This window comes from Hemiscyllium ocellatum, chromosome 24, assembly GCF_020745735.1.
Source record: "Hemiscyllium ocellatum isolate sHemOce1 chromosome 24, sHemOce1.pat.X.cur, whole genome shotgun sequence".
NCBI classification, from domain to species: domain Eukaryota; kingdom Metazoa; phylum Chordata; class Chondrichthyes; order Orectolobiformes; family Hemiscylliidae; genus Hemiscyllium; species Hemiscyllium ocellatum.
The window spans coordinates 59410265-59437511 of NC_083424.1; the positions used below are offsets into that span (position 1 = coordinate 59410265).

General features: G+C 44.9%; 1 protein-coding gene across 1 annotated transcript in view; it reads right to left on the reverse strand.

Moving 5' to 3' along the window:
- Positions 1 to 27247, reverse strand: part of LOC132827233 (glutathione hydrolase 5 proenzyme-like) — a 92109-nt gene that overhangs the window by 43070 nt on the left and 21792 nt on the right. Inside the window, exons 2-3 of the mRNA XM_060843861.1 lie at positions 3953 to 4083; positions 645 to 734 (exon numbers count right to left, since the gene is read on the reverse strand). Of these exons, the coding sequence (XP_060699844.1) occupies positions 645 to 734; positions 3953 to 4083 (221 nt within the window). The remainder of the gene's footprint in view (positions 1 to 644; positions 735 to 3952; positions 4084 to 27247) is intronic.

Sequence of the window (27247 nt, forward strand, 5' to 3'; positions counted from 1 at the left end):
GGTGAATTGGCCAAGCTAAATTGCCCGTAGTGTTAGGTAAGGGGTAAATGTAGGGGTATGGGTGGGTTGCGCTTCGGTGGGTCGGTGTGGACTTGTTGGGCCGAAGGGCCTGTTTCCACACTGTAAGTCTAATCTAATCTAAACATCAAAGCTGGTTAGAACCAGTTCAGGTAAATGATTGGTTGTGGAATCACAGACAAAAACAGCCTGTAATCATAGCGGGACCACCTTCTGCACACATACCCCACCCCCCCATCCTGACACTCCATTTACCTTCAGCCTCCCCACCCCACACTCTCTCCCATCCTCCAATCGCTAACTTCATACCCCTCTCCTTCTACTGTTTCTGCTCCACCTTCTCCCCAATCTTCTCACTTTCCCCAACATCAGTATTCACCAGTCATTGCATCCCAACCTTCCACCCCTGTCCTCAACCTTCAACACACCTTATGCCCCTTGCAGTTCTCCCACCACCCTGCCATTGCTCCACCTAGACATTCCACCACCCACAGTTCTACCTCGGCTTTCCTACCCTTGTTAGCTTCATGGGGTTGGGGGAGGGGGTGAGGGGGAGAAGTGGACTACCCCTAGAATCACCCTCACATCTGTGACTGCCACCATCTTCTATTCATGATATGTCTTACCTGGTTTTGGATAAGGGCCACACCCACTGAGTAAGTCTGGCCTCACCTTCTGTGGGGCTATCTCTCTGGCATTAATTACTGTCACATCACCTGAGGGAGAGATGACACAGGAGTTACACAAAGTACATGCAGTGAGATGGTTTATTTACACACTGTCACAGATAATAGAACAAACAGCGAGATGGTCTACAATACAGTAGTTCCGCCATACCCATGGGGGATATATTCCAAGACATACTGCGGAAGCCCAAAACAGAAGATAAGAGTGAGCCCATTCACTTAAAAAGAAAATATATCTTCCCAGCAGCCTCCTGGTCCCTGGTTCTGGAACATTCCCTATAATATGCTTGGGCAATGGTAAACTGGGATAACTGAAACTGCAGAAACCAGAGCCGTGGATACAGGGGTCGCCCTGTATATGCACAGTCACAGAAAAAATACAAACAGCGAGATGTTCTACACACACACACTGTCACAGATGAAGCACAGGCTGCAAGATGGTGTGTGCACACACACACACACACACTGTCACAAATGAAGTACAGACAATATAATGGTTTTTAACACAGTCGTGGACAAGAGGGATTTGAAATGTGCTTTTTACAAAATTTTCTTTCCCTTTCAAAACAGCTCTTGGTGAAATCCCTCCCCTAAATAAACCTGCTGTTTGTAAAATCCAATTTTTAAATGACTCACAGCAAGTTCCCTTTGGCATTATAGCAAAAGAGAAATGATTTATACAAGCATTCAACCTGCAGAATAAATGGCATTGCATACCAACACCCAGGCATACAGGAAAGAAAGAAAGGAAGTTTCATTCACAATTTGCAGAAAATCCTCACTTAAAGGTATGGCTGCATTCCTGAAAAAGCCAAACATTCAATGAAGCAACTTTAAAATGAAGAATGTCTTCCTATCAGAATCTATGTTAAAGTGAGAGTTACTTCCCTCGGTGTATTTCTCACCCAAAAAAAAATGTAAAAGTTGAAATACCGTACTCTACATATGGAACACTGCATTCGTAACTAACTTGCAAAACAAAATCCTAAACATAAAAGGAATACAATATATATCAAAATCTACTCATCTATACTGCACAATACTTTTGGATAATTAAGCCCCATCTGGTGGCAATAGTTAGACACTGGTAGCTCGACTCCAAAGAGTACCTACGCTGACCAATGTCTACAACTACCTGGAGCTCAGGGTTTAAGCTTCAATTCACAAAGGATGAAGTTCCAATAGCACAGATGGGAAGATCAGACTTTAACTGGTGAAAAGGGGTTGGGAGTGAGGCTGGGTCAAATCAAGGCTGAGGGTGAGATGAGGCCAAGGCAAGGGACAGGCCAAGAGAAGACAAAGCCAGGCTGGAGCAAGCCAGGAGACCAGGCTGGGGGAGAGGAGGCCAGGAGGGAAGGCCAAGAAGGAGGCAAGACCATTTGTTCATGGCCAGAATCAACGGGGAGGGAATGTCTGGGATGCAGGAACTTCGGTCCTTGGTGCTGATTTGTGATGATGATGATATTGACAACGATTTTAAAATAAAAATAGTGACACAGAAGAGAAACATAGTCCTTGAACAATAAACCTTGTTCAGCCAAAATGACATTAAGCGTGACAACTTTAAATGACCACTACACGTAAACTGCCGTCCATTAAGTCAATATCCAAGTGTGGGTTTGCAGTTGACTGGTGAGGCAGAATTCCTTTCATGGGGAGCTTGGATGTAGGTGAATTGTAGTTGAAGGCTCAGTAATATTCTTGAGGACAAGGACATTCTTCATGTTTTTCAGGTGAAATACAGGATTCTTTTTGGAAATCAGATTTTGAAAGGGGTTAAGACTGGTGGCAGGTTTTTTTTCAGCTAAGCCTGCAGCTACTTTCGCAGCCCCTTTAGTTGAAGGAGGAATAATTTTTAAAGTGAAAGACAGGAGGTTCAGAGGGGATTTGAGGAAAATGGCTTTCACCCAGAGGGCGTTGGGGATTTGGAAATGGGCTGCCTGGGAGAGTAGTTGAGATTGGAAATCTCACAACCTTTAAAAAGTACTTGGATAAGCACTTGAAATGTCGTAAAATTCAAGGCTCTGGGCTTAGTGCTGGAAAGAGGGATGAATGTAGAATTAGAGGAATTTTTTGTCAGTGCAAATGAAGGGCCTCTTCCGTACTGTATGTTTTGGCACCTTGTGCCTGAACTTGGTGTACAGGTCATATATCACCAATCTTTATTGCAAAAATATGAAACACTCACCTTAAGAATTAGCGTCAACATTCCACCTCAGAAGTGTGTGTTTTAATCATCGTACCCATCGTTTCAGGGAGGTCAGGCAGGTGATACAGACTGTGTTGTCTATCAGGCATTTAAGATGCACCAACATCGAGTACAGATGGCGGACAACAGCAGAAACTGATTTTCCACACAATATAGAACGAAGCAAGAAACCGGTTTCAAGCTACTAGTTGTAACTTTTTCCAACTCATCAAAAAACTGTGTTGGAGTTCAGAATCAGTGAAACATTAGTGTGAAAATGGAAGCAGGAAACTACCCTGAAGGAGATCCCAGAGTCAAATATACCAAGAAAAAAGGGGCTATACTGATTTGATCTTGAGAACCATGTGTCAGAATGGGCTCTTGGAAATGATCAGGTCGGTTGCAGCATCACCAGAAATCCAACGCTTACATAAGGATTTAAGTGAATCAAATCAAGCCCAAAAATCAGCAAAGATTACAGAGCAATAGTGAAGTTAAGTGCCACCATTTCCTTTCGCACTCACTCTCTGCTACTGCATGCACCTCCCATAAAGGTACATACTCCACCACTCTCAATACTGCTTCCAACATCTTCCCTCACTCACTCTCATCCACCTTCTACAGTACTAACCCTGCATTCGGTGGAACCCCTCACCATCTTTCCACCACCTGCATCAGCACTAACAGCTGAGCCAGCCTCTTCCATCTCGCTCAATCCCTTTCCTCTCTTTCCCTCATGCCAGAACAGGTCAACTCACAACAGGACAATGAAGACGACCCAAAGAAAAGAGTCATACTGGACGTGAAATGTTAACCTGCTAGCGTCTCCTCAGATACAGTTTGTCCAGCACGGTCTGTTCTTATTTCAGATTTCCAGCATCTGCACTGTGCTTTTATTTGGATGTGATCAGGCTGCCTTAATCCAGCTCTTTTCCCTTATCCTCTCCCATCTTTCCAGCTATAGCAGACTCAACTGTAGCTCTATCAGGTAAATGTACAGCAAGGACACTAACATGTGATTTTACAGCATCTCACTCAGCAAGTAATTGACGGAAATTACCTTTCGAAGCATCGTAAATGGTGAAAATGGATCCTCCACCAATGCCCATACTTTGGGGGTTGATGAGGGAGGTACAGAGCAATGCAGCAATCGCACTATCAACAGCTGATCCACCCTGCAGCAGGATTTTTCTGGAAGAGTGAATAGAGGAGAAGATGGTCATGCACAGAGTATGATGCTTTATAATGTTAGGGTGACATCTAGGTGCACAGAGGGAGTGATACATTAATAATTAAGAATTAATGGGAGCAGTGGGTTGCATGTCCACATCCAATCTATTTCAATTTTCTCCTCTGCAGAGATTAACATGACACCAGCAGGAAGATCAGGCCCAATGTTCATTGTCTGATACTGGCTACCTGAACATACTTCTTCTGAGCTAGCCCAATGCAATGTAAAACTACTTATCATTTAAAAAAAACACAATTATTTATTTGCGGAACCTCAGAAAGGACTGCAGGCTGACTCACTGGATTAATATCTGGTTCCAGCCTTTTGTTGTTCAATAAAATAGCATTCACATCAAACCAGAAATGAAGCAACAAAGCGAGGGTTTTCAGAAACTGAAAAAAGTAAGTATCAGTAACACTCAGCAGTTTCTGAGGACAGAGGAACAAAGTAAATGGATTAGCTGGAAGCAGGTATTGGGAATTTGTCCAATATCACACTGAGCCATTGAGCCTGCTCTCCCATTCAGTTAGACCATGGCTGCTTATCTATACTATCTCCAAATCACTTTGCGTGATTAGTCTCCAGAAAATCATCAATATCTGCCTTGAATCTGTTTCACAGCCTCGAGCATAGAGAACTGCAAGTATTTACCTCCCTTTGAGTGAAGAATTCTCTCCTCATCGGAATATTATATGGTGTACAACCATCCAATGATCACCTTACCACCTACTCATACCCTTCCTCACACTCTCCCAACTCCCTTTTATCCCCTTCAAACCCACTCTCCCAACATACAAACCCACTCTCCCAACATACAATCCATCAGAGCTGTTGAAAACAGTGAAAAGCTCAGGCATCAATGTTTTGAAACAGTCAAACAGATGGCTCCTGAAATTCAGGGGAAAAAAGTGAAAGCAATAGGGGCATTTCACACAGCCAGGTCTGGATTCAAACCCGGCCAGCATTTCAATATTTTATAACACAGAATAGCACTTTATCCAGTTATTCTCTACTGTGTCACAAGACTCTTCCCTTTTCCCAATGCTGTTCCTTCATATGACACCTTGCCAGTTGTCAGAAGTACCAACGTGGTTGATACTTATTTAATAGTGACGTACCTTTTCAAATCATAACATCATCAGCACTCACTTTAGTGAAAATGGATACCATCATGCCGCAGAATTTTATGACGACAAGTGAAGTAGCGCAATGTTTTTTGTATGAACTTTTCGTATAGTTCTTGTCTTGTCCCAGAACCAGGGCTCCTCCGTGGTTCTACTCGGGTGATTGACATTGCTCATCAAAGTTGCAGGTGCTCTGAGATGCCCACCTTCATAATACCGCTGGCAACGTTGGAACAACAGCATGTGGGCACCCAATCAAACTCCTTTCCAAAATCAGTAAAAGTTGCTGCTACTGGAAATTGAAGCAGAAATCCAGCTGATGCATTTTTAAACCCCTTTAAGAACAGCTGGAACCCTGCATAGCGACTGGAAATTCCAGCTGCATGTTTCATGTCTGTGAACATGCATTTACACTCAGATATAGGAGTGCACGTGCAATGAGGCAGAGATACAATTACCATTGTAATACCATGGCAGTGTTCCTCATTCTTTGTGGTAAAAGTACATGTAAGCTGAATGCACAATGTTATTAATTGCTCAGACTGCTTCTGTAATCTCATATCCCAGTTTATACTGTCACTATCATTTCTTTCCCCTCCACTCTATATTTTATTTCTGCTTCCCCCAAAGCAGAATGTTGCTGTAAGCCCAGTATTTTCTCAATGGACTTGCAACAACAAATTCAGCTTTTGTTAAATGCATTTAATGGAAAACTAAGGACAGAGAAAGAAAAAAGGCTGAGTGGCCTTTATATAGGTAGCTCTCCTATAACTCGGTAGATGCACCTTGTTATAGAAAATCACGCAATATATGGGGACTATGGGAAAAATAAGGTTGGGGAGAATTACCAAAAATATCAGTAAAAATCAAAACAAAAGCAGTAGTTAGCCTAACACAAACAATAGCACAGTTTGAGTAAACCCTTAAATCATATATTTTAAAGTAATACAGTAAATTTAACACTTTAACATTAAAATCACCGGTGACAGCATCTTTCACAAAGCTCTGTACCAGAAAGTGCGTGAGCTGACTGACCACGTGATGCCGATGCAGAATTCCAGTTTTCCCCAAGATTCTCACCCCCCCCCACCCAAGTTTGAAATAATGTTCCTTCGAAATGTAAACTACAATTCCCAGTTTCAAGCTAAGCTTCAAGACTTGCAGAGCTGATTGCATTCCTGTTTTAGCTGAACACCCTGAATTGGAATTTTGCAGACAGAGGGTCCTGAGGCTGGGTTTTGCTGTTCAGGTAAATGCTGGGGAATGGAATTACATAACAGAGAACTGGAGGTGGCTTTATACAAAAAGGTCTGCAATTCACTAATCGCATTACAGCCAAATCGCATTTAATAAACACACATCGTAGGAGAACTACCTATATAGTCTTTCTCATAATATCCTGAAGCACTTTACAGCTAATAAAAGTATTTTCAGGGTGACTTCATCACGGTAGGAAACGCTGCAGCTAAACTGTGCACAGCAAACTCCCAGAAGCAACAATGATACAATGCCTTGATTATTGTTTTAGTGACATTGGTCAAGGCATGACAGCAAGCAGACATTCCCTGTGACTAGGACAAAGAATATTATTTTCAACGAAGAGGTCAAATGTGGCTTCAGTGTATTTCAAGTTGGCAACTCACTCCCACTTTTAGCCCTGAGCGTTGGTGGTCAGAGTGGATGTAAACATGAATATATGTATTTGGGGGTGCAGTTTTAGATATTGGGCAGAGGTATATCTTTGAAACAGTTGAGTGGATTCACTGTATCTGGTGTTGTCTCTTCAATGAGTGCAAGTATGCAGCTTCACAGCACTCAGGAACGTGCTGCACAGGGAATTAGAGACCATGGGTAACAAGCAGACCTTTGAAATAAATACACAGCAATGTGCACCTACTCGTGAATATCTGTTTTAAAGAGCTGCACAGTGCAGGGATTACAAAAGGGAACTTCAAGAGGGAATTGATTCCTAGAGAACAATGTCACTCCCTGAGACTAGGTGACACTAATATTACTCCTGAAGGGAATGGCTCGAACTGTTCTGGGTCCTAGTCCTAAACTCCCCAACCACTGGAAATTGTTTCTTGCCATCTATTTTCTCTGTTCCACTTAATATCTTGAAAGCAACAGTCAAGTCAACCTTTGACTTTCTAAATTCCAGGGGGTACAAATCTAGTTTGCTTTGTAATCCAATCCTTGGAGTGCACGTACCATTCTGGCAAATCAACATTCCACTCCAACCAAACTAAGTACTTCCTACCTACGATGTGGAAACTGCTCCCAATTCTTCCCTCCCTAACATAACCAAAGAAAATAAGATTCAAGCCTAAGTCTGAGTTGCACATACCTGTTGGGGGGTTAAGGGGATTTCCATTGAAAGAGCTATTTCCCTTCAGATCTGACAAAACACTCATGAGTCAGTACCAATCCCATCCCTAGGGCACCTCTCAGATCCTATCCCAGCCCAATCTTACCCCACATTACTCCCACAAGAACACACCATTCAGTAGATATCCCAGAATTCACCAGCATCCCTTGTTCCTGCGCCATCTTTGAAAGCCCATTGTGCACCCAGACAATCATTGTCAGTCTGGACATTTACCCCCAGACACGGCAGACAGGGGGGTGGTCAGTGCCCCATGGTGTGGGCAGTGCCCTGGAGCTCCTGCTGGATTGGCTGGTGCAGACACAGCATGTCCTCTTCCCCCAGGACGGGGAGTGGAGGCGGTGACACTACAACATGCCCAGGCTGGTCTGAGGTTACCACCCAGCTCCGGGCAGTCTCAGCCGCTCTGGGGGAATGCCCAGTGCTGTCAATGACCTTCTCCACTCCACTCGCAAAACTGCCGCCATCTTCTCTCCAATACCACACCCTCTCTCACTCTGTTTCTGCTCCTGCAGCCAACTCCCATTAAGGTTCATGCTCTATCACTCTTACAATTATGTCGACCATCTTCCCTCGCTCGTTCTTACCCACCCCCAAGCCATGACACCACTAACCCTGCACCCCCTCTGTACATCCATTCGATAAACGTTCCCACTTATGCCAACAGTAAGTTCACTTCCATCTCCCTTAAACCGTCTCTTATTTTAGGAGAGAAACAGCCCTCAATCAGACGATGACTGGAGATGGATGGTGGGCTGTTCAACATTCAGTTCCTCACCCCTTCTCGTGGGGAGCACCCTCAATTCCACCCCCCCAGAGGTTGACCTGACTGCACCCAAGCCCCGGGGACTGGTTTCAGAGCCTGCCTCTGACTCACTGTGTCACAGACCCCAGACCTGTTAATGACCATGACAAGCTTCCTGGTTTCATCTCTGTGCTAAACAGATTAGATTACTTACAGTGTGGAAACAGGCCCTTCGGCCCAACAAGTCCACACTGACCCGCCGAAGCGCAACCCACCCATACCCCTACATATACCCCTTACCTAACACTCCGGGCAATTTAGCATGGCCAATTCACCTGACCCGCACATCTTTGGACTGTGGGAGGAAACCGGAGCACCCGGAGGAAACCCACGCAGACACGGGGAGAATGTGCAAACTCCACACAGTCAGTCGCCTGAGGTGGGAATTGAACCCGGGTCTCTGGCGCTGTGAGGCAGCAGAGCTAACCACTGTGCCACCGTGCCGCCCACTTAGCATGTAGTATCAGTCTGGTATCTAACTGAGGGGGCTAAGCACAAAAAGGCAAGGCAAGGTGTGGATGATGTGAGCATTTAGGTAGATTCAGAGTGAGTGACCACTGTGACAGTGAGCATACAGCCCGGGGATATAGCCTGGCCAATCCATGAGCTGGGTGTGTGGCCCTGAGCACACAGTATCCTTGCTGCAGTGTTACAATGAGAGTTACCAGGTCAGCCTGAGGGGCAGTGTTGAGTATGAGTAGGTCAGACATGTGCCATAAGAGTACTTAGAGGTTGGCACATGACAGATGCCAGTGTCTGCAGATGTGGGGTGTCTGTGGCCATTGCCTGTGGGATGTGACCCAAGATGTTGATGCGCGGTGTTCAACATAGAGTTGGGTTGGAATGAGCAAAGAGCTGAAGTCAGCAGGTGCCTGCTCTGTGTTGAGTTTTTTCAATGTCTAACTCGTTTGGCGAGTTTGGTAAGACAGACAGCTGAATATTAATGAGGCCAGCTGGACCACTGCCAAGACAACCATCCAGCAATATTCCCCTTTAACTGGCATCTTGCCACGGCCGAGCAAGAAACCAATTGTGAAAAATCATAAAAGTTAGTGCATGACCTCCTGATGTTAGGGTGGGCCTTGCCAGATTTCTTGCCCAGTTCTGGCAACAAATCTCACCAGAGCCCATGTTCACTCAGTCTCCCACAATATTCCACCCAATGATTTCAATAACTTTCAACCTTAATCATTGTATTTCCTTTCAATTGACAGATGGCTGTAAGGAATGACCATTGCTGAGCCACTGGAGTGGAGATGAGATGGACCCATCCTCAGGGTAGGATAAATCAGCACATGATCAGCACTTTCCCAGGTGACAGTGTCTTCTCCCCTTTCCCACATTTCCCTCTGTCTGCTATGCCACCTCCTCTGAATCCATGGCATGTATCTATATTTGCCTCATACGCTCACTGCAGACCACATGATCATTCCTTACGTTATTGAATTGTTCTAGCACTCTACCAGAACACAGTCTTTCCCCTGTCCCCATTCTTGAACTCTATAGTCATTTAAACACTGAAATGCTAACTCGCTCTCTCTCTCTCTCTCTCTTTCTCTCTCTCTACACAACAACAGTTTTAAAATGAATGGGTTTTCGGAATGCTGGAACCATGCTTCCCACACTGCTTCGAACTCAGTTGCTGTGGTTTACTGGAAACCAGTCTGTTTAGCAGAACTCAACTTGGACACATTGAAGGTAGGAGCAGGAGTAGATCATTCAACCCCTCATGCCTGCTCCACCATTCATTCTGATTACAGCTAGTCACTGAGCTCAATACCCTAATCCCATCTTCCCATTGATCCCTGTAGCCACAAGTGCTATGGTTACCTCCTTCTGAAAAGACAATGTTTTGGCTTTAACCACAGCCTGTGGTGATGAGTTGCACAGGCTGGCCACTCTCTGGGTGACGGTATTCCTTCTCATAGCAGTCCTAAAATGTTTATCCCTTAGCCTTAACTTATAACGGCGGCTCAGTGTCTCACAGCTCCTGGGACCCAGGTTCAATCCACCTTCGGGCAACTGTCTGTGTGGACCTTGCATGTTATCCCAGTGTCTGTGTGGGTTTTTGCCCGGGTGCTCCGTTTTCCTCCCATAGTCAAAAGATGCGCAGGTTAGGTGGATTGGCCATGCCAAGTTACCTGAAGTGTGCAGGCTAGGTGGGGTAGTCATAGGAAATGCAGGGTTATGGGAATGAGATGAGGTGGGCCTGGGTGGACTCCTCTTCTGAGGGTCGATGTGGACATGATGGGTTGATTGGCCTCTGTCCATACAATAGGCATTCTATGACCCCTGGTTCTAGATTCCCACACCCCACCCCATCAAGTACATCTTTCCTGCATCTATAAGGTCACCACTCAGCCTCCGACACTCCAGGGAAAACAGCCCCAGCCTGTTCAGCCTCTCCCTATAGCTCAATTCCTCCAACCCTGGCAGCATCCTTGTAAATTTTTTCTGAACCCTTTCAAGTTTCACAACATCTTTCCGATAGGAAGGAGACCAGAATTGCACGCAATATTCCAACAGTGGCCTAACCAATGTCCTGTACAGCCGCAACATGACCTCCCAACTCCTGTACTCGATCAATGAAATAAAGTAGATATTTCTTCACCATGTCTTCTCTAGTAATTATTTCTCCCTCTGTAGTGAATCAATCTTTTGTTGCAAATCTTAATCCATCACTTTTAATCAATCCAAAGAAACCCACTGTGCTACTTTGTTTAGAAGGCTCAATGTTGAAGTCACAATAATCTGAGTTAGCACTTCCACTGAGTGAGTGCTACACTGTCAGAGGCACTCTTAGTTAGATACAACATGAAGCCAAAGCTCTGTCTCCCTTGTGGGTGGACATGACCAATCCTTTGGCCCCATTTTGAAGAAGAGCAAGGGGTCACCCCTCTAGTCAGCCTGGCTAATAATAAACCCCTCAACCAACATCATTAAAGAAGGTCATCTAGTCAGCATCACAGGGCGGCACGGTGGCACAGTGGTTAGCACTGCTGCCTCACAGCACCAGAGACCCAGGTTCAATTCCCGACTCAGGCGACTGACTGTGTGGAGTTTGCACATTCCCCCGTGTCTGCGTGGGTTTGCTCCGGGTGCTCCGGTTTCCTCCCACAGTCCAAAGATGTGCGGGTCAGGTGAATTGGCCATGCTAAATTGCCCATAGTGTTAGGTAAGGGGTAAATGTAGGGGTATGGGTGGGTTTCGCTTCGGCGGGTCGGTGTGGACTTGTTGGGCCGAAGGGCCTGTTTCCACACTGTAAGCAATCTAATCTAATCTAATCACATTTCTACTTGTGGGACCTTGCTGTTTGTAAATTGGCTGCCTTGATTCTAACATTACAACAATAACTATGCTTCAGCAAAGCAACGGATGGCCAGAGGTTCTGATCGGCATTATACAAATGCAGGCTCTTTACTTCTTTCTAAATTAGTCAGACAGAGCAGAATGGACACCAATTGAAGGGAAATTCCATGATTTTAGAGTCATAAAGAATTTTTACACTCTGGAGAGAGACCCTTTCACCAATCATGCCTGTGTCGATCATAAAACATCCATCTATTCTAATCTCATTTCCCACCATTTGACCCATAGTCTTGCTATGCTTTTCAAGTGTTCATCTAATGGTGTCTCAGTTTCTGTCTTTACCACCCTTTCAGGCACTCTCTGGATGAAAACACTTTTTCATCACATCTCCTTTAAACTCCTTGCACCTTACCTTAAAACTGTGCCCCCTGGTTACTGAATGCTGTGTGAAGGGGGAACGTTTCTCCCCATCTACCCTGTCTGTGCCCCTCAGAACTTTGTATACCTCAATTTCCCATCAGCATTCTCTGCTCTAAGAAAAACAACAGCAGCTGTCTAGACTCTTTTCATAGTTGAATAGCTCCAGCCCCGGTGACGTTCTGGTGAATCAGCTCCACCATAACCTCCCTGCTCATGTATCTAATGCCTTGAGTAATAAAAGTATGCATTCTATATGCCCTCTTAACCACCTTCACGATCTGTCCGGCTGTCTTCATGAACATGCACAAGAGGGTCCCTCTCAGCCTCTGTACTTCATAGGGTCCTACCATTTATTGTATACTCTCATCGTCAAATCCCTACAGTGTGGAAGCAGGCCATTTGGCACAGCAAGGTCCACACTGACTTTCTGAAGAGCGTCACACCCAGAATCTCTGTAACATGGCATATGGCTAATCCATTTCATCTACATATCCCTGGATGCTATGAGCAATTTAGCATGGCCAACTCATTTAACCTGCACATCTTTGGACTGTGGGAGGAAACCAGAGCAGACCCGGGGAAAATGTGTAAACTCCTCACAGACTGAGGCTGGAATTGAACCTGGGTCCATGGTGCTGTGAGGCAGCAGTGCTAGCCACTGAACCACTGTGCCGCCCCTCTTGTTTTGCTAGTGCTCCCAAAATGTGTCATCTCACACTGTTCAGGATTAAATCCTATTTACCACTGAGCTGCCCAGATTAGCAATGCATCTACACAACAGCCTTTAATCAAAGGCTTTTCTGCTCACTATTTACCACCCCACCAATTTTCAGGTCATCGACAATCAGACTGATCATACCTCCTCCATTCATGCCTAGTTCATTCATGTAGCTGAAAATGTGTTGCTGGAAAAGCGCAGCAGGTCAGGCAGCATCCAAGGAGCAGGAGAATCGACGTTTCGGACATAAGCCCTTCTTCAGGAATGAGGAAAGTGTGTCCAGCAGGCTAAGTCCCTCCTCCCTACCTTTTATCTTAGCCTGCTGGACACACTTTCCTCATTCCTGAAGAAGGGCTTATGCCCGAAACGTCGATTCTCCTGCTCCTTGGATGCTGCCTGACCTGCTGCGCTTTTCCAGCAACACATTTTCAGCTCTGATCTCCAGCATCTGCAGTCCTCACTTTCTCCTAGTTCATTAATGTACACAACAAACAACAAGGGATCCAGTACCAAACCCTTTTATTCAGTGTGCAGTGTTTATATTGCATTAGTTCTGTATGACACAGCAGCGAACATACTAACACTACCCCACCTCCATACGCAGCCTTGGACACACCCTTCCTTTCCACAGAATCTAGTTTTTAGATAACTGGATAACTTTTTCCACAGCATAATGGCTGGCTGTGTACCAGTGACATAATGGCTGGCTGTGTACCAGTGACTTATCCTCAGATCGAAAAGCAATGTTGATGTGGTATTGAAACAATACAATGGATTTTCAGCAATCATTAACAAGGAATGATTAATCAAGGAAACATGAAGCTTACCTTGACCCAACAATTCACAGCGTGCTAATTCTCTCAGGCACGATATCTCTGTCATTCAGAAAATTGTACTCGCAGCCCTTAAGCCTTGCTCTACTCTTAATAATCATCAAACATTACTAATCAGCAGGATAACACAGTGAAGGAATCAAGTGAACAACATCGTGCAGCTTCTTTGAATTTGACGTGTACATCTCATCCACTTTCGGGCAATATTCAGGTAAATCTCTGCACCCACTCTAGTACAATCACATCCTTTCTATCGAGCCTCTATGTACAAGGTGGCTCAGTGGTCAGCAATGCTCCCTCACAGTACCAGGTTCCTGGGTTTGATTCCAGCCTCGAGTGACTGACTGTGTGGAGTTTGCACGTTCTCCCTGTGTCTGTGTAGGGTTTCCTCCGGGTGCTCTGGTTTCCTCCCACAGTCCAAAGATGTGCAGGTCAGGTGATTTGGCCATGCTAAGTTGCCCATAGAGTTCAGGGAATTGCCCATAATGTGCAGGCTAGGTGCATTACTCAGGGGTAAATATAGGGTAAAGTAATAGGTTACTCTTCAGAGAGTTGGTGTGGACTTGTTGGGCTGAATGGCCTGTTTCCACACTCTAGGGATTTTATGATTCTACTTGGGCATCTGTCTGGAGGAAAAAGATCTGTGTGCAGAGAGGAATGGGGGAATGGATGTGCAGGGAGGGATTGGGGAATGGATGTGCAGGGAGGGATTGGGAATGGATGTGCAGGGAGGGATTGGGGAATGGATGTGCAGGGAGGGATTGGGAATGGATGTGCAGGGAGGGATTGGGGAATGGATGTGCAGGGAGGGATTGGGAATGGATGTGCAGGGAGGGATTGGGAATGGATGTGCAGGGAGGGATTGGGGAATGGATGTGCAGGGAGGGATTGGGAATGGATGTGCAGGGAGGGATTGGGAATGGATGTGCAGGGAGGGATTGGGGAATGGATGTGCAGGGAGGGATTGGGAATGGATGTGCAGGGAGGGATTGGGGAATGGATGTGCAGGGAGGGATTGGGGAATGGATGTGCAGGGAGGGATTGGGGAATGGATGTGCAGGGAGGGATTGGGGAATGGATGTACAGGTACACGAGACAGACAACTGCTACCTACACGGTTGGGCAGTTATTAAACTGGAAAGGATGCAAAAAAGGATGTTACTGAGACTGGGTTTGAATTAGATGGATAGACAGAGGCTTTCCACCCTGGAGTGTAGGAGACCTTATAGAGTTTTATAAAATTATGAGGGGCATAAGTAAGTTGTTAAGACATGAAATGAACCTTTCTGTTGATTAAACCAAACAAACAGAAAAACTCACCTCACCTCATAATCGGTTAAAATATGAGTGACAGAGAACTTAAAAATTCCACTATTTAAAGAAAATAACATCAATTTTTTTTTATTCTAAAAGTGAACTATAAGCAACCATTCACAATTCTAAGCTCACTTCCTTTTAACTGTTTATTATCTGGCTCCAACTCTATAACAATATGCTGTTCCAATAAAACACTTATTAAAATGACATCAACTTAATTTCAAAACCACACAGCTGCTGTCATCTTCTGTATCTTTCTCCTGAGGATCTCTCAGGGTCATCTTCTTTCTTTTTAGTGCGAGTATGTTTCATATGAAAAGGTTTCCTAATTTCTTAGATGTTAGCAAGATGTTAGCATTTCTGTCTTGATGGCAGTTGCTGTCTCTTATAGGCCTTCAACTTCTTAACAAAGGTAAATAGCCAGGGTCTTTTTCCCAGGGTAGGAGAGTCCAAAGCTAGAGGTCATAGGTTTAAGGTGAGAGGGGAAAGATTTAAAAGGGACCGGATGGGCAATTTTTTTCACATAGTGGGTAGTTCATGTATGGAAAGAACTGCCAGAGGAATTGATAGAGGCAGGTACAGTTACAACATTTAAAAGACATTTGGACAAGTACATGAAGGAAAGGTTTTAGAGGGATATGGGCTAAAAGCAGTCAAATGGGACGAGTACAGTTGGGAAACCAGATTGCCATGGACGAGTTGGACCAAATGGTCTGTTTCTATGCTGTATGGCTCTACATCTCTACGAGTGAGTATCGGCTGACTATGCAACTGTGGGAAGCATCATAGGCCAAGTTACAGTGTTCCCACCCATTCTCCAAACTTTTTCTTTTCCAGGAATAATCAGTGGAGGGAAAAAGAGTGAGCTTTACAGAAGAAAAGACTTGACTTGATGTAACAGTTCAGAACATCTTTAAATGCCTTATCATGGACGAAATGCTTTGAAAGTATAGTCAACCTTCACAACAACTTTGTGCACAGTCAGCACCCACGAAGGCAGTAATGATCTATTAATATGATGCTTGTTTAGAATTAGAATCCCTTCAGTGTGGAAATAGGCCCTTCATCAACAAGTCCACACCAACCCTCCAAAGAATATCTCACCCAGATCTATTCCCCTGTCCTATATTTACCCCTGACTAATGTACCTAGCCTACACATACCTGAAAATAATGGGCAATTTAATATGGCCAATTCACCTGACCCCCACCCCTGTGGACTGTGGGAAGAAACCAGAGCAGACTCACGCAGACATGAAGAGAATGTGCAAACTCCACACAGATAGTCACCTGAGGCTAGAATTGAACCTGGGTCCCTGGCGCTGTGAGGCGGCAGTGCTAACCACTGAGCCACCATGCCACTTTCTTGAGGAGTAAACATTGTTCAGGACACAGGAGAGAACTTATTGACTCTTCTGTGAAATAGTGTCATCCACCAAAAGGTGCAGGCAGGGTTAAACATTCTCTGTAGTAATTGTCACCTGCAGCAGTGTAGTAGTATTTCAGTCGTGATGGTGGTTTCAAATCCCAGAGGTACATGGAGCCACAACCTGGCAGCAAGGCCGGACTCTGTATAGGTAGCATTCAGTATAGGTGCTGCAGTGGGATCCCTCTGGAATCTGCCATATCACTGAGCTAGGTGGAGGAGAAGGCTCAGCTGGTGGCGCTAAGACTTTGCGACATCTCAATTTTACAAGCCATTTCCTGTGTCTTGTACTGTCCCAGCTGCTTTATCAATTCTGTGCACTGATAGTGTCTTTGCACCCATGAAATTCCTTCTCACTCTATTCGTGCTAACAACTGGTATCAAAGTAGCACATGCTGAGGGACAGAAACCCCCATAGCTAGAAGACCCCCAGAGGTGATTGTGATCAATACTGAACCTTCACTGCATTCTCAGTTACAGCTTCTGTTCAATCCAGCAGCAGAGTCAATGATTCAACAAGTTAATTAAACATGTCTTGACAAAGGTGATGGTGCTTCCCAGTAACTTGTCCTCAAGGATACAATCTCACTAACTGTTTAAACAGCTGCAGGTCTGTCCAAAGTGTATGTGTGATTAATGACAGATTGAACAGAAACTATACTGCTCGTGGCTGGTTCAGCCCACCCAGTAGTTCAACACAATCCAGCCAGATTAACAGAAACTAGTGAAGCAAACAAAAAGGAGCAGGAGTAGGGCCATTCAGCCCTTCAAGCCTGCTTCACCATTCAATATGATCATGACTGAGCATCCAACTCAGCCCCCTCTGCCCACTTTCTCCCCATACCCTCTGATCCCTTTCACCACAAAAACTATATCTATCCATTTATATCTAGAATATGCTGCAGGGTCTGAGGAAGAACGGTGAGGGAAGATTTGCATGGATGTTTTGGGCCAAACATTCTGTAAATAATGTAGGCAAAGCGTGAAATCAGGGGGTCCATGGAGCAAGGGGGACGGCAGAGGGTGCATTGAGTTGTGACCAGGAAAAGCAGACCCCACAACAATGACAAACCATTCTGATTGGTTGGCTCTGCTCACTTGGCATCACGGACCTAGCCACTATCTTCATTTGGACAATGAACTTGGACATAACTGATTGGGAGGTAGTCTCTGGGAATCTCTCTACTTTCTGACACCCAGCAGTTCCAGATTTCCGGAACCACATTTGGTGGTGCAGTTGGGCTCTGAAGTTTGGGTGTTAAAGCAACCTTCTCACTGGGTAGCCTTGCTGAATGCAGTCAGGCCAAGGGAGGTTGCTGCTATCTCTGTTTCCTCCCTGAATGCAGCTAAACTCAGCAACTCTATCATGCGCTGACACATTGGGGAATAGAGACAAGTACTGCTGAGCACAGTTACTGGGTCAAGTCCTTCAATCTCCACACACTTGGTGACATGTCAGTGCCAATCTGGTAAGAGCTGGGTGAAGGGGAAAGGAAACAAACAAACAAGGCCATCAATATCAGCATTCCGAAACAGGAACTGCCTCAGTGCTGGCCACCCAGCGATATTCCCTGGTGTTTCCATTCTGGCACAAGGCTCCACTTCCAACCCCACCCCTACCCCATCCACCACCCAATGTTTCCTCAGGCACAGCACAGAGGAGCCATCAATGACCCATATAAAAGGGGTTACTGGGGCAGCCACACCATAATCGCGTGGCAGAGACACCGAGGTGGGGGACCACAGTCAGATTCCCAAAAACTTTACAGGATATTGTTTCCCGCCACAGGCTGGCAATGAACTATTGCTTTACTCAATCCCAGCTGTATCACTGCGAGACAAGCTGACTTTCCCATCAATCTCAGCAGTATCCCTGGCACTGTCCCCTGAGTTACTGTGAGCCTCCAAGCTGTGCCTCACAGTAGCTAGTGACTGCCACTCGAATACTGTTCTGAAACCAGCAATGGAGGGGAACAGCACAATCCCAGCACCCTCCTCCCATCTCTCAACTTATTGGGATAGAAAGAGGCATGTGGAGTGCCACATTCCCACCAACCCTCCCCCCGTGCCTAGCCTCACCTGCTTGTATATTTCTCTGTCCCATTCCTCAGCTACATAGTGTGTGTGTGCGTGTGTGTGTATGTGTGTGTGTGTGCGCGTGTGTGGGTCTGTGTGTATGTGGTACTGTGTGTATGAATGTGCATGTGTCTGTGTGCGTGTGTGTGTTAGTATTTGTGTGTGCGTGTGTGTGTATATATGTATGTGTGTGTGTATATGTGTGTGCGCGCACGTGCGTGTGGGTCTGTGTGTGTGTATCTCTGTGTGTGTGGTACTGTGGGTGTGTATGAATGTGCATGTGCCTGTGTCTGTGTGCGTGTTTTTGTTGGTGTGCGTGCGTGTGTGTGTGTGTGTGTGTGTATGTGTGTGTGTGTGTGTGTGTATGTGTGTGAGAGTGTGTGTTTATGAGAGAGGGAAAGTGAGTGAGTGTATTATGTTTGAGGTGGGATTGTTGGGGATTGGAGAGTGTGCAGAATTTGGGTGAGAGCCTGTTTTTAACGAGGACCTTGTGTTGACCTCAGCATTACTAAGAATCACATTGTTATACGGAGCTGATCCCTGGAATCCCTCTGTAACACTGACCAGATAGAGGGAGCAAAATGGGGTCTACACCATTCACACTGCTGAAAAGATAACAACAACTTATATAGCACCTTCAATGGGGTAAAATAACCCAAGGTGCTTCTATCAAATAAAGTGTTATCAAATAAAATTTAATGAAGAGCCAGATGGAGCATGTTCCTGGGCTTCATCAGCTGATGAAGCGAAGGACTGAGCATTGCACAAGAGGGCATTACCATTGACCAGGACTTCGGCCGGACTTGCCGTATAAATTCAGTGGCTACAAGAGCAAGCCAAAAGGTAGGATTACTGTGATGAGTAACACACTGTCTGACTTCCCAAAACCTATGTTTGGGGAGTCAGGGGGGCAGCATGATGGTTAACACTGCTGCCTCACAGTGCCAGGGATCCAGGTTCAATTCCACACAATCTATGTGGAGTTTGTATATTCTGTGTGTCTGTGTCTGAGTGTTCCAGTTTCTTCCCACAGTCCAAAGATGTGCAGGTTAGGTAGATTGGCCATACTAAGTTCTCCTGTAGTGGCCAGGGATGTTCAGGCTAGGTGGGTTAACTATGGTAAATGTGGGGTTATGGAGATAGGGTGGGATGCTCTTCTGAGGGTCAGTGTAGACTCAACGGGCCAAATGTCCTCCAACTGCACTGTATGGACTCTATGATTCGATCTACATCTACAGTGTGCAAGTCGGGAGTGTGATGGAGTGCTCCCCACTTGCTTGGATGGGTGCAGCTCCAACACTCAAGAAGCTTGACACCATCCAGGACAAAGCAGCCCACTTGATTTGCACATCTACAAACATCCACTCCCTCCACCACCACAGCTCAGTAGCGACAGTGTGTACTATCTACAAGATGCACTGCTGAAATTCATCAAAGATCCTCAGATAGCCTGCCCCTTCCAAACCCATGACCACTTCCATCTAGAAGGACAAGGACAGCAGATATATGGAAACACCATCCAAATTCCCCTTCAAACCACCCATCATCCTGATTTGGAAATATATCACTGTTCCTTCATTGTCCCTGGGACAAATTCCACGAATTTCCTCTCTAATGGCATTGTTGGTCAATAAGGCAGCTCACCACCACCTTCTCAAAGCCAACTAACAACAGGCAATAAACGTTGGTCCAGCTGGTGATGCCCACGTCTCATGAATGAATAAATCAAGGTCATAAATGGAAAATGGGAGACTCACAGTCCTGTGGGACTGGAGGTGGTTACAGAGATTATGAGGATGCAGCCATGGAGGGATTTGGACACAGAAGTAATCATGTTAAGCTTGGGAAATGTTTGTGCATCAAGGGAGTGCGATTCTGTCAGAGGTGCAGTTCATCAGGAATGTTAAACGGAGGACCCAGCTACTCTCTGAGCCCCACAAACAATCCCAAATTTAAAGAATGACTGCAAGTTCTCCATCTCCACTGTCCTGAACAAGAATTATCACACATCCAGCAGCATGAAATAAACCAAAATGCACACTATCGAAAAGAAATCCTGTTACCACGTGCCGATCTGTGGAAGCTTGCTGAACTCAACTTAGCTGGTCAGCTTCCAACACAGCAGTGGCTACACTTAGAAAATACCTAAGTTGGCTGTAAAACATTTTGGAAATTCCTGAGATGTCAAAGGTGCCAAATAAAACTGTAAGCTTTGTCCTTAATCTGGAGGAGACAAAAATAGGTGATGACATGACCCAGTAATACTTCAAAAACAATTCAAGTGACAAGATATAGAAAGCTCCTCATGTTGTGATTCCCTGTTGCCCTTGATGAATAAACTGACAAATCCACCAGTACATTTCCTGTGCTTCATACGATATGATCCTACAAAAGGAAGTTGTGTGCTCCCATTCAGGAAACAACTTGCTCATTAACCTGAAGATAATTGTCTTATTTCCTCCCAAAGCAGTTGACATATTGTGCTTGTCAAATAGCAAGGACCCCAAGAGGGAGACTCTCGTGTAGATAGGAGAAACCTCTTCCTTGACTAGATAAGCCTTCTGGCAAGCCTTATGACGAGGAATAATACATGGAAACCAAAAGGCTTTATCTCAGGAAAGTACTGTTCAGGAAAATACTCATTGTGTTCTCATTTCCAACCGTCATGAGGACATTCCTTATTTAATAATAACAAAAAAAAGTGTTGGAGAAATTCAGCAAGTCAGGCAGCATTGGTGAAGAGAAAGCAGAGTTAATGTTTCGAGTCTGCTATGATACTTCTTCAAAGCACTTCTGCAAATTCTGTATGTGTGCAGCTTGCATATTCTCCCTGTATCTGCAGGGGTTTCCAAAGAGCTGCAGCTTTAGTGGATTGGCCATGCTCAATTGCTCGCAGTGTCCAGTGTTGTCAGGCTGGGTGGATGATCCATGGTAAATGTGAGGCTTACAAGGATAGGGTGGAATTACAAGGATGCGGGGGCTGGGTCCAGGTAGATCTCTTTGGTGAGTCAGTGCAGACTTGATGGGGCCAAATGGCCTTTTGCTGCATTGTAGGGAGTCAATGATTCTATGGGAATGTGGGAGAAGAGATTTCTTTTCTGAAGAATATTGGACCCAAGGCATTAACTCTGCTTCTCTGAGCCCACACCATTCCAGACCTGCAGAGTTTCTCCAGGACTTGCTGCCTTTATGCTCAATCTGCAGCTTCTCAGGTTTTGCCTTTTCTCCAGATTTAGTGAGCTTGAATTGTGATCACTTTCTTGCTCCTAAAACACCTGTGAAGGTCGATCACTTACCAACAGAATATACTGCAGTAAAGCTCAGATACATTCAGCACAGAACAGGAGGGTTTCTAACTGTACCATAAAACATAGGAGCAGCTGTAGGCCATTCAGCCCATCAAAGCCTGCTCTGCCATTCAAAGTGATCATGGCTGATCTGATCATCCTCAGCTTCACTTTCCTGGGTTTTGCCCAGAACCTGTGATTCCCTCACTGGTTAAAAATCTATTGATCTAAATGACAGTTAATGACCCAACCTCAACAGCTTGGTAAAGGATGCCACAGATTCATTCCCCTCCTCAAGTCTGTCTTAAACACGCGACCCCTTATTCTGAGATTATGCCACTGGTTCTAGACTCTCCTACAAGGGGAAACAGCCTTTCCACATCAACCCTGTCAAGCCCCTCTAAGAATTTTGTATGCTGCGATAAGATTGCCTCTCATTCTTCTAAACTGCAATGAATACCTACCCTACTTGACCGTTCCTCACATTAGTATCATATTTAGATAACCTTCTCTGGACTGCCTCCAATCCCAGTATATTTTACCTTAGATAAGGGAACCAAAATTATTCTAGTATCCTAGGTATGGTCTATCTGGTGCTTTGTACAGTTCTAGCAAAACCTCCCTATCCTTATACTCTATCCCTTTTAAAATAAACGTCAACAGTCCATTTGTCTTCCCTATTACCTACTGAACTTAAATGCTGGCTTTTGGTGGTTTATGCGCAAGATCCCAAAATCCTGTTTTCTAGCTGTTTGGAGTCTTTGTCCATTTAAATAATATCCAGCATTTTCATTTTTCCTTCCAAACTGCATAACTTCACTTTTTCCTGCACTGTATTCCATCTGCCAGGTTTTCAGCCCACTCACCTCCCGACCTGTATTACACTGTAGATTCTGCATGTCACTCCCACCACTTGCCTTTCCATCTATTTTGGTGTCATCCACAAACTTAATACATTATTAATACATATAAATGATATATTATTTTCTCCCATTCAAATCATTAATATGTATTATACATAATTGTGGCAGTCCAACAGTTGCAGGTTGCCATCCTGAAAAAGCCCTCCTCATCCAGTGTGGGCGGCACGGTGGCACAGTGGTTAGCACTGCTGCCTCACAGCGCCTGTAGACCCGGGGTCAATTCCCGACTCAGGCGACTGACTGTGTGGAGTTTGCACATTCTCCCCGTGTCTGCGTGGGTTTCCTCCGGGTGCTCCGGTTTCCTCCCACAGTCACAAAGATGTGCAGGTCAGGTGAATTGGCCAAGCTAAATTGCCCGTAGTGTTAGGTAAGGGGTAAAATGTAGGGGTATGGGTGGGTTGCGCTTCGGCGGGTCGGTGTGGACTTGTTGGGCCGAAGGGCCTGTTTCCACACTGTAAGTCTAATCTAATCCTAAAACCCTGTCTTGTATTAGTTAGCCAGTCCTCCATCCAATCTAATAAACAACTCCAACTCCATGATCTATTACCTTATCAACTAGCCCAACATGTGGTACCTTATTAAACACCTTCTGGAAATCTGAATATATGACATCATTGCTTCCTCTATCCTGCTTGTTACTTCATCAAAGGATTCTAGTAAATTTGTCAGCCGTGATTTCCCCTTCATGAATACACACTGTCCCTGCTTGATCATATTACACATTTCTCAATGTTTCTGCTACTACAAGCTATATAATAGATTCTAACATTTCCCAATAACATCAGCTAACTGGCCCATTGATGACCGTTTTTCACCTCCTTTCCTTTTTAAATAAATCTTCTGGCATCTCTCCTGATAATCAGAATTCTAAGAAGATGACTCCCAGTTCATTCACTATCTCTGTTGCTACTTCCTTAAATTTTGTCAGAGTCATCCTGTCAGGTGATGTTACTTGCTTGTTTATCTTCAAAGGTTATTGTCCCCCATTTTATTTATTTTTTGGTCAAACTTCATCCTTTTTTTTAAATTTCCCAATCTTTTTGCTTACCAATAACTGGTTGAGGTTACTATGAAGGCCTCTCCTTCTCAACCTCTCACCTTGCCTGAGGTATGGTGACCCTCAGGTTAAACTCACCACCAGTCATCTCTCTCTGGTAAGACAATTTCATTTTTGTCACATTGTATGTGGAAGGTTAGAGACGTTTATATGATTGTATTTCTAGTTTTTACAATTAACATTCCCAGGTGTTTGCACACCATAGGGTTTTAAAACGTTCCAACTCTCCAATACATTCTGTGTGCTGGGAGATCCCTAGACAATTGTGCTTCTTCACACAGGGAGCTATCCAGGTTTTAATACATACATCAGCACATCACCCTGCTCTTTAGATGTACCAGTCCGTTGCACTGAAAAACCAACATGTTTCAGGCAGACCAAACAGTACCCTTCACCTTGATGATGCCTCTCATGTTCCTCTCAGTACATGTCCCAGGGAACAGCATTATATCCTGCGCTTTAGAGCAACTCAGAATGAACCTTTCTAGACCTCTTTTGCAAAGTCCCATCCCTGAAGGAGGTGGACCACAGTCTAGTCCCCACTGCAGCTCCTTGAGGCAGGGGTAGCCAGCTGCAGAGAATCGGGATCAACAGGAAGGATCTGACTCCTCACCAGCCAAGCGATACCATGAAGCTTGTCTGCACAATCAGCTACTCTGCCAATGGTTTGATAGTTAGCTCAGCAAATCATGCAGCATAATATTTTGGTTCCCTGGTGGGACATGGTCATCACTGGCTGGTCAGAATTTATTGCCCCATCCATAATTATCCACGATAAGGTGGTGGTGAGCTGCCTTCCAGACCATTACATTTATTATTACCTACCTGCACTTATGATCCCCTTGAGCACTGTGGAAGTTGCATGCATCCAATGCCTGATGAATTTTTGATCAACGGTGCTTTTCTACGCAAGCCTGAGGGACCAATGAAAGGGCATGATCCAACTGAACAGACCAACATGGTCAGATCCAGCCTGCATTGTCTGAAAAAGTTTCACTGATTCCTGCACAGAGCAGCTGGATCCAACAGTCGAATTCGTTTTGGAGAACAAGTCCAGCATGTGGGTCTGCACAACTGTGTTAAAGGCTTTCTCAGGGCTGGTAGTAACCCCCTTTTACATACAAACTTGGGATGTTTACATATAGAGCGTGTTTCCGAGCTGATCCTGTGTGAGTCTGATCAGGGTAGATCTGATTTGACAGGATTTTATAGTTTGCAGTAGACAGTAATGAGTCACAGGTGTCTGATTTCCTCCCAATTTCCATCCCGCCATCCCACTGACACCATCCAGAAGCAAACTCATACAGTTCCAGCAAAACTGGGCAAATCCAATTCCGCAGGACTGAATACAATTCAGCTGGTCATTGGTTTCTTCTGGCGTTTTATACATCTTCAACTACTTGATGGCCTCTACCGTACATCTATGGTTTGTCTAGAGATAGCTGTGGACATTGTCTAAGACCCACCATGATCCAGGATAACAGTGAGCCCGAAGCTGTTTCTCTCTGTGAGCTTAATCTCATGGCAAAGGCATTACTCCTTATATTTCATAACACGTTACAAAAGGTATATTATCAAAGGATTGACAGAAAACTAATATAATACCTACCTTTAAGAAGTGGACAGAACATGTTCAGGGATTTGCAGACAAATCTACTTAACACATGGTTAGGAAAATCATGATGGAATCCTTACTGAGAGGGAAAACAACAAAATAACAATGAGTAGTCCACATGGATTTCAAAAGGGGAAATCTTGCTTGACCGGGCTTCTTGAATTTGTGGAGGTAATGAGGAGTTAACAGAGAAACAGGAGTAGGCCATTCAGCCCTTTGAACATTCTCCGCCATTCAATTTTTATCATGGTTAATCATCCAACTCAGTCTCCTGCCCCATACCTTTCAATCTCTTTAGCCCCAAGAATTACATCCAATTCCTTTTTGAAAACATTCAATGTTTTAGCCTCAATTGTTTTCTGTGGTAAAGAATTCCACAGACTCGCCACTCCCTGGGAAAAGAAATTTCACTTCACGGTGGCGGCACGGTGACTCAGTGGTTAGCTGCTGCCTCACAGCGCCAGGGTCCCAGGTTCGATTCCAGCCTCAGGCAACTGTCTGTGTGGAGTTTGCACGTTCTCCCTGTGTCTGCGTGGGTTTCCTCTGGGTGCTCCGGTTTCCTCCCACAGTCCAAAGATGTGCAGGTCAGGTGAATTGGCCATGCTAAATTGCCCGTAGTGTTAGGTGAAGGGGTAAATGTAGGGAAATGGGTCTGGGTGGGTTGTGCTTCGGTGGGTCAGTGTGGACTTGATGAGCCGAAGGGCCTGTTTCCACACTGTAAGTAATCTAATCTCTGCTCCTAAACTTGAATGCTATCACTATAAAGGTTAAACAGAGGTTAACCGGCCGAATGACATACTGCTACTCCTAGTTCTTATGTTCTTACAGTGATAAAAATAATGGTATAGTTTGGTTGGGCCAGAAAGCCTCTTTTAGTGTAAGCCTGTTTAAATTGCTTCTGATAACAATTATGAAGAAAACCAGGTGGAACTCTCCTGAGGTGCTGACCAATAATAGTCCTCAATCGACACTATTCAAACCAGTTGCTATCTGTGGGAGTTTCCCATATGCAAATAGGCAGCTGTATTTCCAATATTGCAACAGCAGACATCAAAAGCATGACTTCAGTAGTCAGTGCTGCAGGATCCCCACAGGTCATGGAAAGTTCGTGGGACTACAAGGCTTTTTCCCATCACTGAGTAATACATTCTCTGGAATTCACGCTGACATATCTAATCACACAGTCACGAGCAGAATCCTAGACCCATAACTCCCTGACCCCTGTGCAACACTCTCACACCATACTCCCCAAGATGTGTCTGGATTAGTCATCCTGAACCCCATGCTAGTGTCCTGGACACTTCGGGTCAAATTCCTTTGGGGCAGATGGTGAAAATTTAAATTCAAATAAAAATTTTCAGTCAAAGGCTAGCCTAATGGTGACCATGTTGTCAATTGCATATTTTCAAAAAAGAAAGCTACCTGGTTCACCAATGTCCTTTGGGAAAGGAAATTTGTTGTCCTTACCTGGTCTGGCTTACATCTAACTCCAAATCCAGGGCAATGGGCTTGGCTCTTAACTGCCCCCTGTGTAATTAGGGATGTGTAATAAACACTGGCCGAGCCAGAGCTGCCCATATCCCACGAATGTTTAAATAAACATCATCTCACATACAATGACACTTTCAAACCTTATGGAGGAGATAACAAGAAGTATTGATAAGAGGTGAGCGCTTGACGTAATCTGTGGATTTTAGCAAGGCTGTGCAGAAGACTGGTTGTGAAAATCCAGTTGATCCAAGGGAAAGGGAAGGAAAGAGCAAGTTAGGTGGAGCAAGCTCAGATGCAGTGTACTGTAAATTTTTGATGAGTGTTTTAGGTATTGCTAG